The 22,531-nt window shown below is 35.1% G+C and overlaps 1 protein-coding gene across 2 annotated transcripts in view; it reads left to right on the top strand.

The window, feature by feature from the left end:
* The first annotated feature begins 7,944 nt into the window (after nt 1-7,944).
* The window catches only part of LOC150108823 (cuticlin-4-like), a 75,057-nt gene continuing 60,470 nt past the window's right edge, over nt 7,945-22,531 (top strand). Inside the window, exons 1-2 of one of the 2 annotated variants that reach the window (XM_090403555.1) lie at nt 7,945-8,053; nt 19,369-19,417. In XM_090403555.1, the coding sequence (XP_090259681.1) occupies nt 8,021-8,053; nt 19,369-19,417 (82 nt within the window). In that variant the 5' untranslated portion in view covers nt 7,945-8,020. The remainder of the gene's footprint in view (nt 8,054-19,368; nt 19,418-22,531) is intronic. The other variant, XM_090403545.1, reaches the window with a different exon arrangement.

The raw sequence follows: 22,531 nt of genomic DNA on the forward strand, positions 1-22,531 counted from the left end.
ATTTTGATGCAAATTGTCTCATAGCAGATGATATAACAGATTGTTATAAGTTCACGCCCTTTACGCGTGCTTTTCCCTCCTCCTTTCTTCGCGCACTTTGCAAAGAAAGGAGCAACAAAAGGGGAAACGTATACGTTTCCTCTTTTGTTGCTATGGGGGAGAGCAGGTGCGCGAAGACCGTTGTAACCGAACGAAGTTTACTCATTCGTAACTGATGCGTTCGAAATGTTAGCGAACCTTAACAGGAAATCTTCTGGAGAGAAAACAGCAATTTCTTTTTCTGAAATTCCTGCGAAAAGGTGAACTTGTAGTCTAACGCAGAGTTTGCGTAATTCATTTCTTGCTATCTACGGCTAACAGACAGTGCGGAAAGATAAGCATTACATTCAACAAAATGTATTTCCGATTTTGTTGCAAAGAACAAAGTTTGCGTCTTTTTTCAGCTCCATCTGCTGGATAGAATGTTATGTTAATGTGAACACCAAAACTGTTATCAAATGTTTTAAATGTCGCTTTTCATTCCTGAAACCGGATAAACTACAATTTTGCACATTAATGAAAGAGTGGTGATAAATTGGTTCAGGAAACTCCTATTCGTTCTGATTAAACTTTTTATAGGTTTGTTCCATCGGTCAGAATTATCTATTATTATATTCTTTACAGCCTGGAAGAAAATATTTTTATTTTTTAACATAAGACTCCTATGTTAATTGAAAGGAGAAATTCAGGTTTGTTTTCTTTATTAACAAACTTCACTGCATTCAAGTTGCCAGTTTCTTGTATGGCAAGCCAGCATTTACTCTTCTCGCGAATCCTTAATGGTTCATCATGAATTTTCGATTTCTGTAACTACATCATATGGTTATAGAAATTCTCTTCTTAAAGACGTGCTGATATGATGAGGATATCATTTCAAACCAAATCAAATCAGTGACATCGCAAGATCTGGTCTAGTTTATCTGGTATTTACGCCAGAACCAACTAAGATTATCAAACCAATGTATTATGCCAGCTAATTTCGTACAAAATTCTTGTGCATAGTTTCCGTGCTTTTCGAGATGAAAAGCCACTTCTCTGTAGACAAAAAACCTGCCATCTCGGTAAGTTAAGACGGTTAATTCTAGAATTGTTTTCGTTACACTAGATATTTTAACTCACTTCACTTGCTAACTCCGCATGGATGTGTTACCATTATTATTCCCTTCCTTTTCTAGCTAAAGCTCCCAATTTCGTTATTGGTACCGATGATATTGAAATCTTGTAAATAACGTAAATTCTGAAATCTCCTGTAAATAATGACCGACTTACATTTCGGAGTGCAGTAGGCCTAGTCAAGTATAACGCAGTGTCTGTGGGTTGTACTCGGCATATCTCAATTTATCAAAGCCTCTTTTGATGCAATATAAAACACGTGGTTTGAAAAGGAAAGACGAAGAAGGATTCTCTTCTACGTTCAATATGAGAGAATCGCATCTACTCTATTATATAGTTTTTTCTATTCTATATTTGAAAGAAACTGGATATGAAAACGAGGATCACGCGTTGTACACTGTTTCTTCAGATAATTTGAAAAGTTACAAATACGCAGTATATCATTCCTACTTATCGTGGAGGTTTTTCTCCTAAACTAAAAGGATATACTGATACATAGTTTAATCGCTGGTTTAGCACGGTTGTTCTCTGTATGGCTGCCTCTCTCTCTCCTAAGAGGTAGAAACCAGCTATCAATACTACTGTCATTTGCTGTCATTTGCAAAAAATCAGTCATACGCACTATATGATAATATTTTATGCCACGGAGACATGTATGCGCAACGAATTAGAGAATATGTTTTATTAATGTGGCGGAAATTATCAGTGATGAAAGTTAAATGGAGAGAGAGAAAAATTTCAACGCCTTACTTCTGTTTAGGTAGCATTTACTTACTTATTAATATTTGCTATGTTGATTAAACCTTGAGCGCTGTATACGATGTGACAATGAATGCTTATTTTTGTGTGTAGTCAAATGAAATTTCCTTCTCCCTTCTGAGAAGAATATAACAACACGTTTTTTCAAGGTTCAATGGACACAAAGAAAAACAGTTGCACAACTGGATATATCCGATAGCCTTCGTCATTTCTATCCTAACAAATCGAAAATTATCCTAAATTTAAGGCTATTATTAGTAAACTTCGTTCGGTTACAACGGTCTTCGCGCACCTGCTCTCTCCCATAGCAACAAAAGAGGAAACGTATACGTTTCCCCTTTTGTTTCTGTGTTGCTCCTTTCTTTGCTTTAATGATTGCAAACAGCATAGGAATTGGTTTCCTTATTATCGATAAAATTGATTCTCTGATCTCGTTAGGTTTTGAAATTTGAGACGGTAAGAATGACCGCTACACTTATTAGCGGTCATCAATGAAGATTTCCTTCATTTATGTGAAACTTACTTATCACATGAATTGTCATAGTGTGTATAGTCGGAAGGATGTCATTCTTGGGGGTGGAAGGATTGGTATAAAACCAGTCAGTGAATATTTTATACCCCTTTTAAATACCTAAATTGATTTTATGCAGATTATAATGCAATTTCATAGAAGTAAAGCTACTTTGAGCAACGTCTTCTAATTTTTTACTGGTACGCTAAAGATCATCGCTCTTTCATAAAACTCCCCCTTCCTTATGATTTATCCCTAGAACGATCAAAAAGAATTATGATCAGTGCGGTTATCAAAGAAACAAATACACATACACCTTGTAATGCTCATTCGCTCAATCTGAGCTGTGAAAATATTATCCTCATTTTGAATCCCATTTGAAACTCTTTTCATTAACTGCTCTCCACATTAGAAGGTAGACCATAACAGATTATTCACGCACACATATTGAAGCCTTGAAGATGATCCATGTGAAAGACGTCCAAAAAGTGTAACAACGCCAGAAATCATTGATTAAGTGCACGATATGGTATTGGATGACCGGCGAGTCAGAATGCGCGAAATTGCTGAGACCATAGGCATTTCAAAAGAACGTGTATGATATATTTTGGATAAAGAATTGCAAATGAAAAAGTTTTGCGTAAGATGGGTGCCGCACTTGCTCACAGAAGATCAAAAACGCACTCGCATGGACAGTGCTCGGAGCGTTTTAACAAGAAAGAAAACTGATTTTGTGCGTCGCTTTATTACTATGAATGAGACTTGGATTCACCGTTTACACACCAGAATCCAAACAGCAGTCAAAACAGAACAGTGGACAAAACCCGGTTGTTCAGCGCCAAAGAAGACAAAGTCGGTTCTATCAGCATCAGGAAAAGTTATGGCATCGGTGTTTTGGGATGCTACAGGTATTTTTTTTTATTAATTATCTTATCTTGAAAAGGGTGAAACAATAAACGGGAAATATTATTCCAATCTTTTAACCAGACTAGACGAAAAATTCATGAGAAAAGACCCGGTTTGCAGAAGAAAAAAAATCATCTTTCATGAGGACAGTGCACCTTCCCCCAAAGGTGTTTTGGCAATGGAAAAATTAAGGGATCTGTACTATGAATTGTTAGAGCATCCATCCTATTCCCGATTTGGCTTCCTCTTATTTTTGTCTCTTCCTAAAACGAAAACTCTTCTTAGTTTTAGTTTAGCGAGGACTAGTCAACGTTTTTCTTCGAATCAAGTGGTGATTGCAGCTGTAGAAGGGTATTTTGCAAATCTTGCAGCTGTAGAAGGGTATTTTGCAAATCTTACTGAGAACCACTACAGGGACGGGATAATGGCTGTGGAGCATCGCTGGAGTAAATGTATTAGTCTTAAGGGAGATTATGTTGAAAAAAAAAATACTCTTGAAATTACAAATTCTTTTTTTCATTGTTAGGCCGAGAACTTTTCAGACCACTCACGTATATATAAATCTTTATTGTAAGCGTAGACTAATCGAATTTTATCTCCCTCGGGTCCTTTTTAATATAATGAAGACAAATTTGAATTAAGATTTGATCTGTATTTTCATAACTTTCTCCTAACTGTTAATGTTTGCACTTAATAATGATGACTAGTTATAACTAGTCATATTAGTTATATAGAACTAATATCTGTAATCTAAATGTTTAAATAATTTTGTATATTTAAAGTTCACGGAAGTGTTTCTAAACTGTGCATCGCTTAGTAAATGTATCTCCCACAGAAAAAAGTAAAACGGAGAAAATGCTAAACTGCTCCAGATAAACAGACAATCTTCCATCCAGCTAGTAAGGCCTACCTGTCTGGATTCCCGAACTCTAGAACCGGAGCGAAATGTTTTAACTTAGTCGCCATCCGCTATACCTATATGGATCAATGCGAACTAAACTGGTCCTAAACTTTCTCCTCCGAGGACACTAATACTTATATTAATCTAAAACAGGTCATGAAAAGTTTTCAAAAAAAAAAAAAAAGTAACAATTTTACGAAAGATAACTCGAATAAAAAGCCATTTTAAATATGAAATTGAAAAAATAGTTTCTCGTTTTGTTTTCTTGTTTATTTTGCTATCTAAGAAAATGTTTGGTTTCTTTGTTTATGATAGATGGGTCATAACGATTCCATGTTTATGGGAAATAACTTATAGTGTCAAAAACGAAATAGACTAGCCTTGCATAGTTCAGTGTTAAGATGTGCACCACAGTTTCAAAAATACTTTTTACGATTCTAGCTTACGCCATAAATTTATAAAACTTGTTTTCTCCCGGGAGCATTATTGCAGTAACTGGAGTAAAATAGGCATAGGTTTGAAAACTTACACAAACTCCTATGAAATTTCAGTTCTTTCGAGTTGAAACAAAAAAAGAACGAAATAGGCGATTTATTGATGACTGCTCGCTGAAGTTGTAGTTAAAATACAAAGCTTTTTGCTTAAATTATCCGTCAGTTGTAAATCCTAGGTTTGATAACCAACATAGGGCGAGAAGTATCTGTACAATAGCCTTTTAACCCGTTAGTGAGTTAGTCGATATTATAGCCGCGAAAGGGCTTTTCTTTTCAAATACACGCAAAGAGGCCAGAAGAATACACTTCTGGCTGATGTGTAAATGTGCAAATTCCACTAGTAATGCATTGCCTCATGCCTATGCACTGTTTTAGTTGCTTCGGCAGTATTTCCAAATACAACAGCAACCACATCTTGTATGTGTAATTTGCATGCAACTGAAAAGTTGCATGAAAATCACATGTAATAATCAGCATAATCGTAACGCTTTCGCGACCGCAGAATAGTAATAGTTATATAATTAGTGTTTTAGTGAAAAACCTTTATTAAGTAATCTATAACCGTAAGAATATAGGATAAGATGTTAGGAACTGCGATATAGCATTTCTTTGAACTTTAAAAACTATAACAACTGAATTAGCCTTAATAATTTATTTCAATGTTTTATACAGTTTTTTTCTTTGTCATTAATAAAATGCGCAATAATCTCAGTCGCCATGACCTTACACGCGCATATTCAAACCTCAAATACTTGGACAGTTTCTAGAATAGAACACCCTTTTTATATCAATCTATCATTTATATCTTTCTATCATGCTATCCTTTTCTATGGGGAGCGATGGATCTGCTCTGCGGAAAGGACATCTGTAATTCCTTCACTTTCTCCAAATTGTTAAAACACGAGCAGAAAAATATTCGAAGTTGCTGAGCAAGTTTTTCTTTCTCTTCCTTCGTCCACACTATATCTTTTATTGGGAACTGCCCTTCGGTATTTTTAAGTATTTCAGTGAATTTCCAACTGCCAGTTTTCTCTCTCTTGTCAACCTCTAATCCATCAGGACATTAGTGGATTTACAACTTTTATAACCTCTCTTACTGAACTCAGAAAGGGTGACCTATTTTAATGGTGTCAACTAGTATATGCTTTTCACAACAGTGCAATCGCCATTTAGATTTGCAGTCTATCCGGCTTACAAATCTGATAATTCAGTTCTGGATAAAGAGATTTTAATATAGATGTCGATAAAATTTAATACATGAGATTTTTATTAAAAATTGTCTAGCCATGTTGACTTCATCTTGGATCGGATAATTTTAGTGTCATTGTGAAGTAAAATAATTCAATATGATACGTGGATTGCCACCAAATCGCTGATATATCAGCACAAAGTTTTGTAGACACATTCACAATGTCTTTAAGAATTAGACTAAAATATAATTCCATTTGCGTCTGGTAGGCTATTTTACATGAGAACTTCCAGGCAACATATCACGGCCATTTACCAATGAATGATATTGGTAAATGTTTTCTCCGTTTTCTAAGTCTGCGTGAGCAGACTTAGAAAACGGAGTCGCTCAATGCTACTGCGAGATAACAGAAATCATATCATACAAAAAATCATACAGAAATCATGATATCATACAAAAATCGTACAGAAATCATACATTATTAACAATGATGGCAACGTATTAATATATGATACTATAATATTTAATATTATAATAGTATTTATAGAACATGATTTGTTAAAAAATCATGTTCTATAAATAATATTATATTAAATATAATATTATTTAATAGAACTGCTAATCATTCTTTTATGCATACTACCGTTCCTGTGGAGAGAATTTTAAAAGCACTGTTGAGAAATAGCAACTCTCTCGATGGCTGAGACTATGAGACATCTTTCAACTTGGATTTATGCTACTTTTTCTCCTTAGTGTGTGTTTTCAATTCTTTTTTGTCTGTTTTGTGAAAAGAAACTCCAGAGTTTTGAGAGAAGAACGAATCCTGTCATTTATGTCTTAAGAGGATGAAAGTTAAACAGAAACATAGGACTGATTAGTACAATATATGAATGAATTGTGGTGATCAGCGGAAGTTGAAATTATATTGCGAGACTCTTTTTTTCTCCTCCCCCATGTAATTCTTCCTTCTATAGAATTAGCAACAAAAATTACGAAAGAGGCTACTAATAACAAGCTTGAGATGTCTAATAAGCAACCGTTATCATTTTAATCTGATCTAAAACATCAAGACATAGGCTTTCATTTCAACCGCTCTCGTAAATAACTGAAACGTCTGAACTGCTAACCATTCTTTTATGCATACTACCGTTCCTATGGAGAGAGAGAATTTTAAAAGCTGTTGAGAAGAAAAGCGCAGGCGATAAGAGTACCAGACAGTGTAAGAAACATAGAAGTGCTTGGTGACCATTTACCCAATATCAATTGCACATTTATTCAATGAGCAAGTGATACTGGGTAAATGGCTAAAGCGACTGAATAAGTAATTTGTTAGGTTATAATAACAGCCATAATGATGAAACCACATAACAGGTCGCCGTGTAAAATATGTACGTAGATCCTCTTTCACGTCGTTTAGATGTATTGCCTGCACATTTCTTCTCATTCTGCATTTTTTACAGCGCTGATCGTTTAAGTTTTTTGCAACTATGGAGATGGAAATTGTTCACTACAATAAAATAAAATAAAATAAAATAAAAAACTCTCACACGCAGTCCAATTAAGCATGAGGCGGCCAGGGTCGATACTAGTCTTCAAACGTCTTCCTTCTGGACATTGCACGAAGTCCAATAGCACTCATCTTAAACAGAAAAAAAAAAAAAAAAAACATATAATTTTGCAGGAAACAGCTGTCGGTCCCATCAGTTCAGCTACCACCTTACACCCACCCATTACATGCAAACGATAAGCTCCGGTCTACACGGCTACCTAGTTCACCTTTCCGCCTACTCCTGCTTAGTGAATGACGACATAAGACAATAAAAAGGAGAATAATGAAAACTCGGATAGGAGAACAATTTCTTACTCGTGGTGTTAGGAATGTTTCTAAGAAGCCGGCACTCCGAGCATCGACAAAGACTTGCTTTTAAGAAACTTATGGTAAAAATCTGATGAAATAATCAACAGGTGTCGAGCCTTCCAACTTGCTCCAAACACGGGTGCCGCGCAGTGCATTTTGGGACTGTATATATCAGGGTCACAACCGCCAGCCGCTACACTGCCAGCACCTGAGAACTAACCTACTTTTCCGTCTCTTCCTCTCAGTCGCCATGAGCACCTGGACCGTATGGCTACAACTGCTGGTAAGTTGGCTGTTTATTTCAAAGCGTTTTTGTTTCTAATGGTAACTCTGAAAGAGTGGTTAAGTAAATGCCGAAGGAGTCACTGAACTTCTGTTTCAGCTGCTCTAGTTGAGTTAAAATTAAAAGCGAGTGTCCAAGGATAAGTTCTGTGTGAGAAATAGCGAGACATTGCGATGTACGTTCTGTGAAACAGGTTTTCGTATATCTATAGCACTGTTAAGACTGTGAGAGAAATTGAACGCCGAGGTTAAGATTATGCACATAATATGTTGAAATATTTCAACATATTATGTGCATAACACGGATTATATTTTTCAAGAGTCCCCCCCCCCAAACAAAAGTTGTATTATTGTAGTAAGTTCTTTCTGTTATCGTGTAGGTGACTACAATATGATCTCCGCATATCATTGATAGAAATACAAACTAATTGCCTGATTTATTTACTGAATTCTTCGGAAATCAGAACTAGTTTCAACTGGGATCGATATTTGAAGTTTCAGAAAACTGATGGTTTGAGAACAGTTAGAAAGAAATGTTTCATATATTTGTATGAAATATTCAGGAAGTTATGGTAATCTATTTTCAAAGGAGACCTGTTATATTTGTATTAGTGAAGATGCACTTAAAATACCTGTAATAATACTGAATCAAGTTCGTGTTATGATGTTTTATGTTGCGCGACTTCGTGCATTTAATTTAAATTATTCCGATTCGATGGATCTCCTGAAATAGATTTCTTGCCATTTCCTATTGCATGGGTTGAATAGTATTCTTGAATCCAATTAGAGGAAGTTTAATATTTATGATGATTCAGTATGTGTTATAATAGATACGACTACTATAGGCTAGTATTTGTACAACAGTGTGATATTCCACAACTTTACTTTCATATATCTTAAGCAAACCAGCCTTAACTCTCTCCTAAGACATTTTCTAGTTCGAATGAAGTTTATTGTAAAATATGCATACTGCTGAAACAAATAATGAACAGAGTAATGAACAGAAAAATAATGAACACGTACATTCTAAAGGAAACTGCTTCACAGTATGAAAAGCTGGTTCACATCATATGATATACACAATTTTTTGTCATGTTTTTCTTGTTATTCTTCTTTTCACCACAACTAGAAACATCAAAATATGATTACATAAAAAGATTAATAATGATAGCAGAATGCATCCTACATACGTAGAAATTCTAGTCTTCTGCGGATGTTTTCATTCATTTGAATCGCAAAAACGGAAGCGTATCAGAAAGTTAAATTATATATTTAGTTTAATCCTTTATCCAAGTGTAAGCAAACAAAGCTTGCGTCTGAAGAATCTTCAGGCCTGAGGCAACTCGCAGCAAAGGTAGACTGAGTTCTGATCACTTTCCTTAGTATCCCATAATGCAAAGAAAATTAACAAAAAAACTTCCAAAAGTATCAGAAAGTTGTTTTGAGAAAGGCAACACGTACATCATTATAACTTTCTGCGTGTTATACATTTGGCAGTGTATGTTCACAAGATTATGGTCACCTGTTGGAGGGCAATTAAAGAGGGTTTCAGCAATAATGTTTCTCTAATGTGTCCGTGATTTGAATATGCTCGGTAAACTATAGTAAACACCATAACAAGAGAGAGAGAGAGAGAAAGAAAGAGAGAAGGAGAGATATGACAACCAAATCTTCTTGGATTTAGACGCTAGTATCTTAAGAGTTAGTTTAACAGTTATTGGGATGAATCTTAAGATAACTTCAGGATATTGTTAGTTTGAATATTTAGAACAACCCAAATTTTATAATGAAATATTGAGTGACATCACAAAAACCGTGTTGTGATTATTTAGTTTTCTTAGGATTATTGCATGAGTATATTAATGATATTACACGTTGTATTATTTGTAATATGAATTCAGAACTATGCATGGTTACTAAACTGTGTATAGTTAGGGGTTTAATAGTTTAATTATTCATAAGATTTTCTTGTAAAAGCTTGAGAATTAAGAACCAATTATGATTATCTGAGAATTTCAATTATATCATAATAAGCGAATTATTTTACAGAATTTGTTAACCGGATTCTACTTACAACTTGATTAAAACGATTATCGTGGACATTTGTCTTATTTCCTATTGTGTCTCAAGTTTTGTGAGATCACCAAAACGCCAAGCAAATGAATCGTAAACAACATATTTTTGTAGTAACGATGAAAGTAGACTATTTTATTGATATATCCGAATTCATTTCATAGTCAGCCCGAGGAACACGTGGTAAACTGGAAAGAATTGGATATTAACACAAGCAAGCAACCGCACATTTTTAAGGGACTTTACTCTCACTTTCCTTGAATTTTGCGTTATTTTGCATTGCAGCCTAACGAAAATTTCATTTTGGAATAAAAAAATGATATATCCTGTTCCGGTTTATTTCTGTTTGAGCATAAAATTTCGTAAGTTGAAGAGGTGCTTTATCTGAGAAAATCTGCTCTGTCCATGGGTATTATTGTGATTTGAATTAGATTATGCATCGACTAGAAAAGTACAATGCTGAAATTATCACGGTACTCTTTCTAGTCATTAAAAGAAGTGAGAGCCTTCGAATTTGGCAAATTAATGATTCCACGTGTATATGTGTTAGTGTATGTGCAGTTCAGTATTTTTTTTTCTCCTCGAATAACCTTGGTTCTGTATTTGAAAAGCAAGCAAGCGATGTTAATTTACTAACACTGCAGTAGAGGCATTGCCAGAGAGCTGTGTTGTTTAGCTATAACTCGTGCTTGTTCTTATTAGGGGCGAACTTATCATTACCTGTAACTTGTCTTATAGTCATTGAAGATCTAATATTATTGTAAAAGGAACGGGAACAGAAAGAATATTTTCTGTTATACCTAATTGTAAGCACAACTTAGCACACGTTAAATAATGATATAATCAAAATGGCTACTCGACTGTTTTTCCATTTAGGATATATTCCTTTTTTACATAAATTTAACGATGACCAGTGCAACATACTTATAAACTATGGGATTCCTGTGGAATGCATTATGGTTATTTTTGCATACAAAAAATTAGGCCTATTTGGCAATCTACGCATGCTAAGTTATTTTAATTCATTCGATTATGACGCTGGAAATATTAAAACAGCAAATTTTTAAAACATTAATAGATTCGCAAACATTTATATATAATTCGAATATATGCTTAATTAAATACCCGCACATTTTGTTAATGATGTAATTCAGTTAATTAGTTTTAAGTTCAAGATTATTTTTGGTAGAAGATGAATTTAATTGTTCAGTGCGAGATGACGAGTACTGTTACTTTGCTTGCCAGAGACGTGAAGGTGGTTGGAAAAGCTCATTGTATTTTCTTTATAATTGCAGGGCCTCTGAATTATCTAACACTTGGCTTGTCCTCGTTACTTATGTACTATAAGTTTTCAAATTACCCTAAGTGAAACCATCATAACTATATGCACATTTATTTATTTCTATATGTATATATACCATCACTTATTCACTAAATAACAGTCAACTTTATATGGTTTTCCTACACCTAAATTATCGCATACCTGAACTTATGCTTTCGAAATATTCCTTTTAAGGAGAATAAAAACTGTGTGTATCTTTGCGCGTTCGTGCACGCACGTCAGAGATATACACATTCCATCCGTCATTGCATTTATGGAAATAAATAATTGTATCTTGAAGGTAAAATTAAATTATTACTATTCCGGCAATGGAAGAACTAAGGGGAATGAAAACAATTATTTTAATGTTTTTCATTTGTTAGCTTTAAAATCTTGTCTGACTGGAGTGTGTGTGTGTGTGTGTGTGTTCATGCAGAGTTTCAATAAGGAAGATTTTAGCACCTGCCAAATTTTAGAGCATTCTTCAACAATGGAGGGAGTGAGACACGTGAAGGCTATTGTAATGACAATGCTTTATTCTTCTTTTTCTATACATTGTCCACTGGAATGCCGGATACGAAATAATTGACGTAAATGTTATGTTACCTAAAAAAAAAAAAAAAAAAACTATGTCTGGCTATCAAAAAGCCAAAATAAAAAGCTGTCGTAAATTGCTATTGTAGTTTAAGAACAATTGCTTAATATGATGTGAAAAGTGCGGGAAGCATTTTATTGATGCTAGAGAGAGAGAGAGAGAGAGAGAGAGAGAGAGAGAGAGAGAGAGAGAGAGAGAGAGAGAGAGTTAATAATGAGCTCAAAGTAGGAGGAGGAGAAAAATTAAGTAAAAATGCATGACAGCAGAGATGTGAGTAAAAAGATATTTGTAAGAAAAGAATGTGTGAGGAAGAAAACGTAGGGGGAAAATGAATATATTTTGGTTAAGAGAGTTCTGGATGGCAACGGAAATTTCTAAATAGGTTGGTAATAACATCATCAAAAGAAATTAGCTGGGTTTTAATACATACAACGAAAAGAAACAGTGGATTAAGACCATAATAAAGAAATTAGAAATACTAAACAGACAAAAATAATCTATAAAAAATCTATCATTTTTTTTAAAATTCCCAGTCCCTGTTTATATGGTTTCGTTGTGCCTATACGGATAGAGGGTGGTAATTTTGTGTTCTTTCCACGTTTCTCGTGACGGTTTCGCCAGCACTGACACGTCACGCTGATCTCCCTTGTGTTTCGGTCCAAATTTGGTCATCGAGACAGGTTGTGTTCCTTCCTCGTGCAGGTAACCAGTTGAAGCTACGTTTGGCGTCTCGAACTTTTACTTGCATCGACATCCTTGCTCGTGCAAGTAGTCCCCACAGTCTTCGCACATGGCCCCTGACCTTCGAAACGTTCGCGAAACCTTGAGGGGCCACCTGGAGGTATTGCGTGCGCCACTTTCTTTCTTTCTTTCTTGCTTTTTTTTTTTTTTTTTTTTTGTCTCCTGCATAACTGTAATGCAAAGAAATTCGCTGCCACTCTGGTGGATGGCGAAAAGTTTAAAGAACTCATATTAACCGCAGTGTGGGATTAACTGTGAGGATGTAATGAAGGGTCGTTGTGTGCGATCTCTCTCTCTCTCTCTCTCTCTCGTTTATTTCGGTAGAGATATCATTTAGCGTATTTTACATACTAGCCGTTTGATTTACACGTGTCTTGTCTGGAGTGTTTATAGATGCTAGTGTTATTTAATCAACATTACAAACACTGTAAACTACCTAATCACGCTATCATTGAACTCTCTAACGAAGCCAATGAATTCTTTAATAAAATATCATTGATGTTGCAGGGTGACGAAACAATGATGCATGAATAAACAGTTTTATATCCGTATATGTGTCGTTGAACGTCTGCATACAACTCGGTATACCCTTCAGAAAATCATCCGTAACGACGATTGTCTTAAAAGTAATCTCTGCACAAGCCTATTTTGAATTAAATCGTTTAATATTTTTGAGATTTTCAACTGCAGAGAATCAGAAAATCCTGCTTTCTCTTTGAGGAGCGAAATGTTTATTGATGTAAAGATGAGCACTAAAATGCAATGCATGCTTTTTAACTGTTTTTAATGAAATGAGAACTAAACAAAATCAAAATTCTGAGGATCTGCTCAAATAGTTGCAATTTTTAGAGTCAGTCTGATGCATCTAAGGGTATGAAGAAAGTGTATCATATCACTTAATTGCTTGTGTTCTTTAGCAAGTGTGTTTTGCTGGATAAGAATACCTGCAGTCTGTATGAGACTGGCTAACTCGTCATCAGGTCAACGGCTTTTAAAAAAAGTTGCTCCGTCTAAGACTGGATTTGAACTCAGGTCTGTTTCACTAAAGGGCATGTGTTGTTCTTCGGGATCAGTTATTCTTTCACCGCTCGATTTGATGCGTCTCATATGTCTTTACACCCTCACAATGGAATATGTTGTTGTTGGTTTTTTTCTGACAGGTGACTAGTTTGCTGCTTTGTGCACCTAAACGATGCAATCCAGATATTCATGTTTTTGAAAATGTTTCAGCGTATTTTCATCCAATATATTTAATTAATAAATTAGTTCGTTAATTAGTCTCAGGTGAATAAGAAGCAAACGTGAAGAGTACATTGATTGGTGAGTCCAACTGGAAAGATCAGTTCGATATTTCAAGACTTTCATCGTTAAAGCTAATGTTAAGCATGGGGCTGAGTCAGCGAGGAGTTTCCAAGCTATTACCACTCATCGAAGAAAAATTATGGGTGCAGTTTTATGTTCATCGCGATGTGGAAGTTAAATGTGTGATTAGAAGGACGCTAACCCACACCTCTTTTTTCCTGTGTATCGATTGCATAACAGTTCTGAGAAAGTCATTTCCTTTAGCTAGGGAATAATGAACACGAGTGAATAACAATGGATTGTCGAGGTTTCTAACATTATGAAGAAGTAGTTAAAGCTTTTGACAGAAACTCGCCTCAGTTGACCAAGTCGGACCGAAAAGAATCGACTGCAATAAAATCGATGCAGAGGTGGGAAAGTAAACTTATCTCAAGGACAAACCGCTTTCATAATACATTCCCAAACCGCATAAAATGTACAGAAATAAACAAGCATGTTTAACTGATCTATCAGAGAAGTTCAAAAAGTTTAGTCTATCTAAAAACAAAGCGGATTTCTGGAGAGATCATGGAAATATTTTGATGGTAGTTTGAGCGTTGCAAATGCGTTTAGCATACAGAAAAACAGACTTTTATCTTTTCCGAGATGGCTAAAATATAAAGACTATTATAACTGGTAGCTAAAGTGGACACAAATGGATAAATTTTAGTATAAAATAATAATATAAAAGAATATAAATATAAATAATAATATAATAATGTAAACAAAAAACATATAAAATATTACAAAAGATTCAAATTATTTCAAGCAAGACTATTTTAAATCGATCGATCAAGTGGTACAGTGTGCAAGAAATAGTTTAGTCGCAGTTTTCAGTTTATAAAATATACATGGGAGCGCGACAGGTTCATAATGTCTTCATTCTTAAACTTATTGTATTATAACGTGGTTTGGGCGTTAATGAAACTTTTTAGACGTTTCTATTCAAGTCAAAGTTAAATTATCACTGAAGCAAATAAAATGTCTCAGATGTTCATTATCCTACCGAAGGAATTCCTCCGTAGCTCAGTCGGTATAGATAAAACCTTTTAGTCAGAAATATCTAGGTTCGATTGCCATCCATAACGTAAGGAACGCAAATCGTCCCCGTGAACACACGGATCTACAGTAATAAAATATACTGAATTCCTCATTAGGAGGGTTTAGTCTGTCTTAAGAGAAGAAGCAGGAAGAGGGGTGGAACCCCCATACGAAATAAATAAATAAAATAAATAAACCGAAGAAAGGTTCTAGGTCTTCCTCAGACAAAACTACCTAAGTTTGTTTTCTCCTGCAAACAACCTTGAAAATGTCCGGATTACTTTGTTGATAGGTACCATACATTGCTATTGGCACAATAAACTAGTGCATCGTATCAGTTTTTACCTCTGCAGTTGTAAACAACCAAATGCCATCTATCAGTTAATATGCCAATTATGTTGCCTCCTCCTTCTATAGTTAATAATTCGGCCTCACTTGAAACAGTTCAGAAAAAAGGATACCGCGAAGGCGTCCGTATTTAAAAATTCTTCTGAAGTAAATAGGAACATTTGTAAACTAGGTACAAGTTTAGTTTAACCATGTTCTTCATATTTGCACCTCTTTTCTAACTATGAACTGCAATTATTTTGCACATGCAAGCGAAGCCGTCCGAAACCATCCATCTTTCACACATTTGCAGCTTAACATTCATTCGTTTGATAATCGTGGAAAGCTGACAAGAAGGAAGAACCCTTCAGCATCCCGAGTATTGTTGGATGATCCTCGAATTTACAAGTTGATTGGAAAGAAGCCTAAATAAAAGTAAGAAATCCTTATGATTGTAAGTTATTTGTGTATAGCTAAGGTTTAGCAAAATCCAAGAAAATTGATTTGCTCCACTTACACAATTCTCCCGTGGTGTAAGAGTGTAGAAACAGCGGAAGTTGTATTTAGTCGGCATTACGGCCCTTAATATGAATAAAGTACCAGTGTTAGCAGTGGCAGTAAGTCTTTGCCGTCTTATCAGCATGTTCCACTTCATTAACATTTTACTGATATTTCTCTTTCTGCACTGCTTAGGAACATCCAAATTATAGAAACAACATTGACTTTCAGCCGTTTATATGCATATGCGATTGGTCATCACGGTAGCGTTGTGTGTTATTAGTTAAATAGCCAGACTTCTTTGTAACTAGGGATACGAATTGAATGCATTGAAAAGAAAGTCGTAGTTTAACGAGTAGCAGTGTTTATTATTCCTCACGTTAATTTTCAAGACGTTACTAAGCAGGAATGACCTATAGATATACACACGAGCTACCTAGATGAAAACATTCCCATGTACGTATTGTTCAAATGTCTCCCTTGGATGTTATCTGACTTCTGATAATCACCTGTTCTTTCTGGTCTACATCTTCGACGAACATTCACTTGCATTGCGCTTTGCTGTTGTCTTATCGCTTCATGTGTTTTGTAATGAAGAAGCAATCGGGAGAAAAATGAGTAATGTCAGTGACATAAAGTGGCAATGAAATTACTTGACCTCGGTTACATTGATTTTTTTTACCTTCTTGCGTTCAAATCTCACTACGTTTAATGTTTTTGTTCGCCATTTTATGTTTTCTATACAATCAATTATAAGAATAAAGAAAAGATATGCGCTGAGTGTCAGTTGATTAAGTACACTAAGCGAAGAACGTTATTTATTTATTTTTTAATCCTCGGAATAGCTCCCACTGCACGATGGGAAAGGAACTGTAAGATGCTGAAGGCATTCCGCACAACAGACTTGATCCATAATCTAAAATGCCAATAATTGAATCCATATAATAGAACATGCATAACGCTGTGACTTCATTCAGAAGTCTGGTAGTGCATACGCCCAGCGAGAAATCATGCATCCAAATTATTGTTTCCATTGCTTTGAAACAAGGTTTTGTACAGGCAAGAAAAAGTTATTTTTTGTGCCATTTAAGATTTTCCTTTAGAAATTTCATGGCTGATTTCGTTTTTAATTATTTGAACTTTTAATTGTGAGTGTTTCCAATGAGTGAATATCGAAAGCGAATAAACGTTTTCCGAATAAATTTAATCAGAACTTTAAGCAGACATGTTATAGTGCTAAACTTTTTAAATTAAGAATAAAGTTTGCTGAAACATACAACATACAAAAAAATCACATTGAGGCCACTTAAATGTCAATTACAGAAGAAAAGAAAGATAATTCAAAAATTAGGCACAGAGAAGTTCTCTCAAGTTCATCCAATATTAAAGAATTTTTCAGCATAGTCAGAACAAGAACTTTATTTACAACATCAGATCTGACAGCAGCCATTCTACTTTAACTAGAATTCTAACTCTGGATGCATTCGCCACGTAATGTCAATAAATGATCGTCTCATCAGAGATAAGGTTTACGGCATGTTCTACAAACGTTGTGTCAAGTTCTAAACGGAAAACGCTAGCCGAGGTTGCTTTGACAAAAGATCACGAACTCTCGAGAGGAATGTGGTGGCTAGAAAAAGATAGAATATGAATATGTGATTGTATCACATATTCTATCTCGAGACATTCCACATTCATTCCGATTCGCACTTACATAAAATGAATTTTTTCCCTTGAAAGATTGACTGCTGTCATGGCCATTTTTTTCCACCTCACTCCAGAAATGCTTAATTAGGTTGAAGTCCTGTGACTAAACGCAGTGACCATCATGCTCTTAGAATCATTCACAAATAGCTTTTGACGTGGTTTTGAAAACTGTAACCCCATATTCTATATGGGGTTACAGTTTTCAGATGGATGAACTTTGAGCAGAAGAATAACAAATTTTCACTACATTGTGCTTCGGAAGTTACCCTGCGTCTGCTCTTCGGCTATCTTCAGAGGTGTAACATGTACCCAAAATGTTCATCAAGATTTGGTTATAAATTAAATTTAACTTGCCAAGAATTTTTATTCTTGTTCAATCCTGTAACCTAATGTAAGCAAAGTTTGCTTGTGAGGTATCTTCAGAATTAAATGATTAATCACGATTAAATTTCACAATTAATGTGAAGTCAGTTGCGAAAATACTTCACACGCAAATACAAATATTGTTTGCTTAAACTTGGATAAAGGATAAAACAAGAATATTCCTTCCACAATGCGAGAGGCAGTAATGCAACCTGGAACGATATGTTCATTGAATCACTGTCTTGTTTTCTGTTTAACTCTGTTATTAGCTTGGAACACATAAAGAACAACGGTAGAACGAATCCCAGTTCGGGATTTGTTGGACCGTTGGACCTGGTGACCATTATACAATCTACATGCGTCCAATGCAGGTATGAGCTATTATCAGTTCTTTACATTAGTTGATTAGTTCATTACAGTAGAAAGTAATAATGTTATCTACTGTTATATCTCGCACTTCGTAGGATCTGCTGCATGGTCAATTCCCATATGCTCGTTTGCGACTATTTTTGTGCTGAACTGCTGTTCCGCCAATTTAAGCTCTTATCTCAAACTGTATGATCGTGATGTACTGTGCTGTGCTGCAGTACTTTGTGATTTTTCGAAACAATCCTTCTTAATGTCCTACGATTTCTTTCCGTCATTTTTTATTTTTGTCCACTGTGTATGCCGACATAACCTAAGAAATTGTCGATCTCGAAACACCTAACACTGCTGCAGTTTTTGTCACTGATGCTCCAGCAAAACGCGTACCTACGATTTATCCTCACTCAAAGTCTGATAAGTCTTCATTTTCCGATTTTTAATACGAATTATCAGTTGATACAATCACTAATGCACTTTCATGAGAACTACAGAGTGTAAACAAAACAAAGAATAACAAAACAAAACGAAACGAGAAGATTCAGTGCTGCCAACACAAGTTATTTCAATGTAGCTAACACAAATTTTATTCCTAAATATTATAGTGTTTCCATTATTCTGTCCATCCCCTGTATATTTATTTTACGTAAGGCAAGCGAAATGTACAATGAACTTTCGGAAGATTGGTATAGATATTCTTCTTTAAGTTTTCCAGATATATGTTATATTAACTGACTCGGCTGATTTTTCTTATCCGTTTGATAGTTTTGGGAGATTTAATAATTTTAATTTATGAAATTTAAACCTTTAGTGGGAAATACATATTTCAGTAGGAAAATCTTGCGTTCGTCGCATTACTAATTTTAAAGATTTAAAAGCTGTGACGTATAATGACAAATACTGTAATATTTTGCAATGAATCCATTAAGTATTATTTTATTTTCAGATTGCAGTGGCAGCTCGCTTGTCCAGATCGCAGTATGTGCCTGATCCAGGTGAGTTGAATGTTTCACTTTCTTAAAATATAAACTAAAATACCTTTATGATATAACATAGTATATTAAACTTTAATGTCTAAGTATTGAAAATTAAATGCCAAACAAGATAAGCAAATTTAGTTGAAGGTAATGTGGTTAGAGAACAGGAGGAAAGAGAACACGATGTTCTACTAACAGTGGATTCATTGAAGTTGAAAGTTTTTATTATACACTGATATCCAAAAGCTGAGGACGAACTACATTTTACCTGTATATGATAAACTTTTCATAACTACAGCTAACTGTGGACATAAATTTGTTGCCAGCATATTAATAAATCGTATTACACAAAACATGTGCTATACATTTCGTACAAATTCAACTACAATACGTTTTTGGCAAAAGTTACAAATTTCCTAAGGACGTAGTTCAGGAATTAATGTAGAGTGCTTACATAAACCTATACATAGAGAGAGAGAGAAAGAGAGAGAGAGAGAGAGACATATCAGCATGGAATATGTCCACCCCAAACTGCGACGCAGCTCTCATCACGTCGTCTAATGTATTATGATTATTATTCTTGTTTGTTTGTTTTCTTGAAGAGAATTTCTAGGCAGTAACGTCTACCAATTGTGTGTTATATGGGGTTAAGATGGGTGGAATGTGTTGATCACTCGATTCGATTAATATCCTCGGTCTCCAGAAGTATCTCCTCTGCTGGTGTACAATGTTATACGGCATTATCATCCATAAAAATGAATTCTTCGCCTACAGCATCACGGAACAATCGAACATGACGTTGAAGAACTTCGTTGCAATATCGTTCACTAGCCATAGTTCCTTTTCCTAGCACTTGTAGCTCCATTAAGCATGATATCTCCCCTGACCCCAACACAGCCGTATCCTTCAAGAACATTCTTGAAATGTCAAGCATTACCACTTTCATACCAAATCAAGTGTCGTCTAGAATCGGAGAAACGACTCTCATCTGTAAAGAGTACATTAGTCCATTGGTGTCATATCCAAATTTTATGGATACAACACAACTGAAAACGAGATGAGCTGTGGATAACGGGACGCAGACTACAGGCCGTCGGGCATATAGCCCTACTTCTAGCAGACGTTTTGCCGCAGTTTGTCGATATATCCGCGTACTAATACTTGAATGCTCTTGTACTTGCTATGGAAGCTGAACGTTTCGATTATGTTTTGCTGTTATAGTCAAAAATCTGTAGAGCGAGGTTCACCTCTTAGCAAAGGACTGGAACTCATTCCATTGATTTAAAATGCTGCCCAGAGTCTCGATACCAAGCTATGTGAGATTCCAAACTCTCTGGCAATATCAGTAATTCTGCGGCCTTCTTCAAACTTTTCAATAATTTTTCCCCGCGTGAAATTATCTTGACGATGTCTTTGAGACATTACACGACATCTACGTTTGCAACTTTATTCCTTCACGAAAAGAGCTTCCTTCAAATACACTTCGTTTAGTAAATTTGAATCTGTACCTGCTTTCTACTCGAAATCGTCACTTATACAAATTGTCACAAGCGAATTAGACTGAATTTGCTTCTGCAATATTCAGAAATTGTGTTCGTCCTTCGGTTTTGGGCACCAGTTTGTGTATGTATATATATATATATACATATATGCTATTAATTATATGATCAAAATGTTCAACTTGAATGTCACTGTTGACATAATGTCATTATCTCATTCTCCCGTGGTATTATTATTTTTTAGGTATCTTCTAATGTTGAGTGTTTTCGTTACGAGATTTTGAAAAAATTTCCCTTTATCCTTGACTACAATTTGTTTCTTTTTTGGATTGGTGGGACAAAGGGTGAGGTGTAAATACCAAAAACGGTGTAAACTGAGAAGTTGAAAGAGAACTTTTATGGTAAACAAAATCCAGATTTCGAATGAGTTAACAAAGGACTGCTTATTTGTTAGGAAACTTGTTATTAATGGAAATTTCTTCCTCTGTTTATCATTTTCTTTTCTATCCGTTCTACTCTAGTTTATTTTTTGTCATTTTTTTCAACTTTCTTCCTCCTAGTCAAAATTTTTATTTTGTGGGTTGAAAGGGTTCTTCTGGGGCCATACGTTTCGCAATGAAATTTTCGCTTGCTTGCTGATTATTTTTGGTTTCTTAATGATTCTAAAATCTTTGTTACATTCCATGAAAGATTTCGAAAGTAATGATCTATTGATCTATAATTTAAAACATGCCCCTATAATTAATGTTTTCTATATTCTTAATCTGGCTTCTTCAAGATTTACTAAAAGCGAGAAGCTGGTGACCAGGGGGAATCATTAGATGCGGAGATTGTCGATGTATGCGCGTCACCAACTCCAGTCTGAAAATCCTTATTAAAAAAATCAGTAACGTCTATTACATGCTTTCGTCCGAAATATGAGCTATTCATTGAAATAATTAAAAGAGAACTTGGAAAAGTGATTTTTGTAATTTGAATTTGAGAATTTTAGATTTAACATCAAAAGGAGGCTCATTTCAGAGCTGCGGTGTTTTGCGTGCTCGTTTTATGCTCTAGATCTCCATGCATATGTAATTCTCTCTTACAACTGAAGTTCGGTAAGCTGCACTTTCTTTCACTTCCAAATTTTCTCAGTATTTCTAGTGGCAGAGGAAACTTATTTACTACAGGTATTCGTCCAAATGGGCATAGTGTGAAAATAAAATAAAAAAACTGTTCGTACACCCCATAATTTTACTGACTCACATGCAGATTGCATTGAATCTGAATATGCCAGTGAAAGGCATATAGAAGTAATCCAACATTCTTTAAAAGTTGAATGAGACTCTAATTTAATATTTATCGTCTGCCTTGCTGTTCTTCTGAAAGTACCTAATGGGTTTTATCTATTGTTACTTGACTTCACGAATTTTTGGGTGAGTTGCTGATCGTCCTCTTTTTTATTTGAATCAGATTAAATGAGGTGCATAAGCACCTATACGAACACATGTTTTCTCCTTTCACTCATATGCAATAATTTCTGGACTAGGGGTGAACATGTACTTAAAATTTGGAATTTGCACTAGCTGTATGGAAAATGCAGCCAGTGAAAATCACAACATAATGATTTTGTGATGTGTTTACTTAAGGCATG

Source organism: Typopeltis vanoorti, chromosome 2 (assembly GCF_054136105.1).
Source record: "Typopeltis vanoorti isolate ZY-2024b chromosome 2, IOZ_Tvanoo_1.0, whole genome shotgun sequence".
Classification (NCBI taxonomy): Eukaryota; Metazoa; Arthropoda; class Arachnida; order Uropygi; family Thelyphonidae; genus Typopeltis; species Typopeltis vanoorti.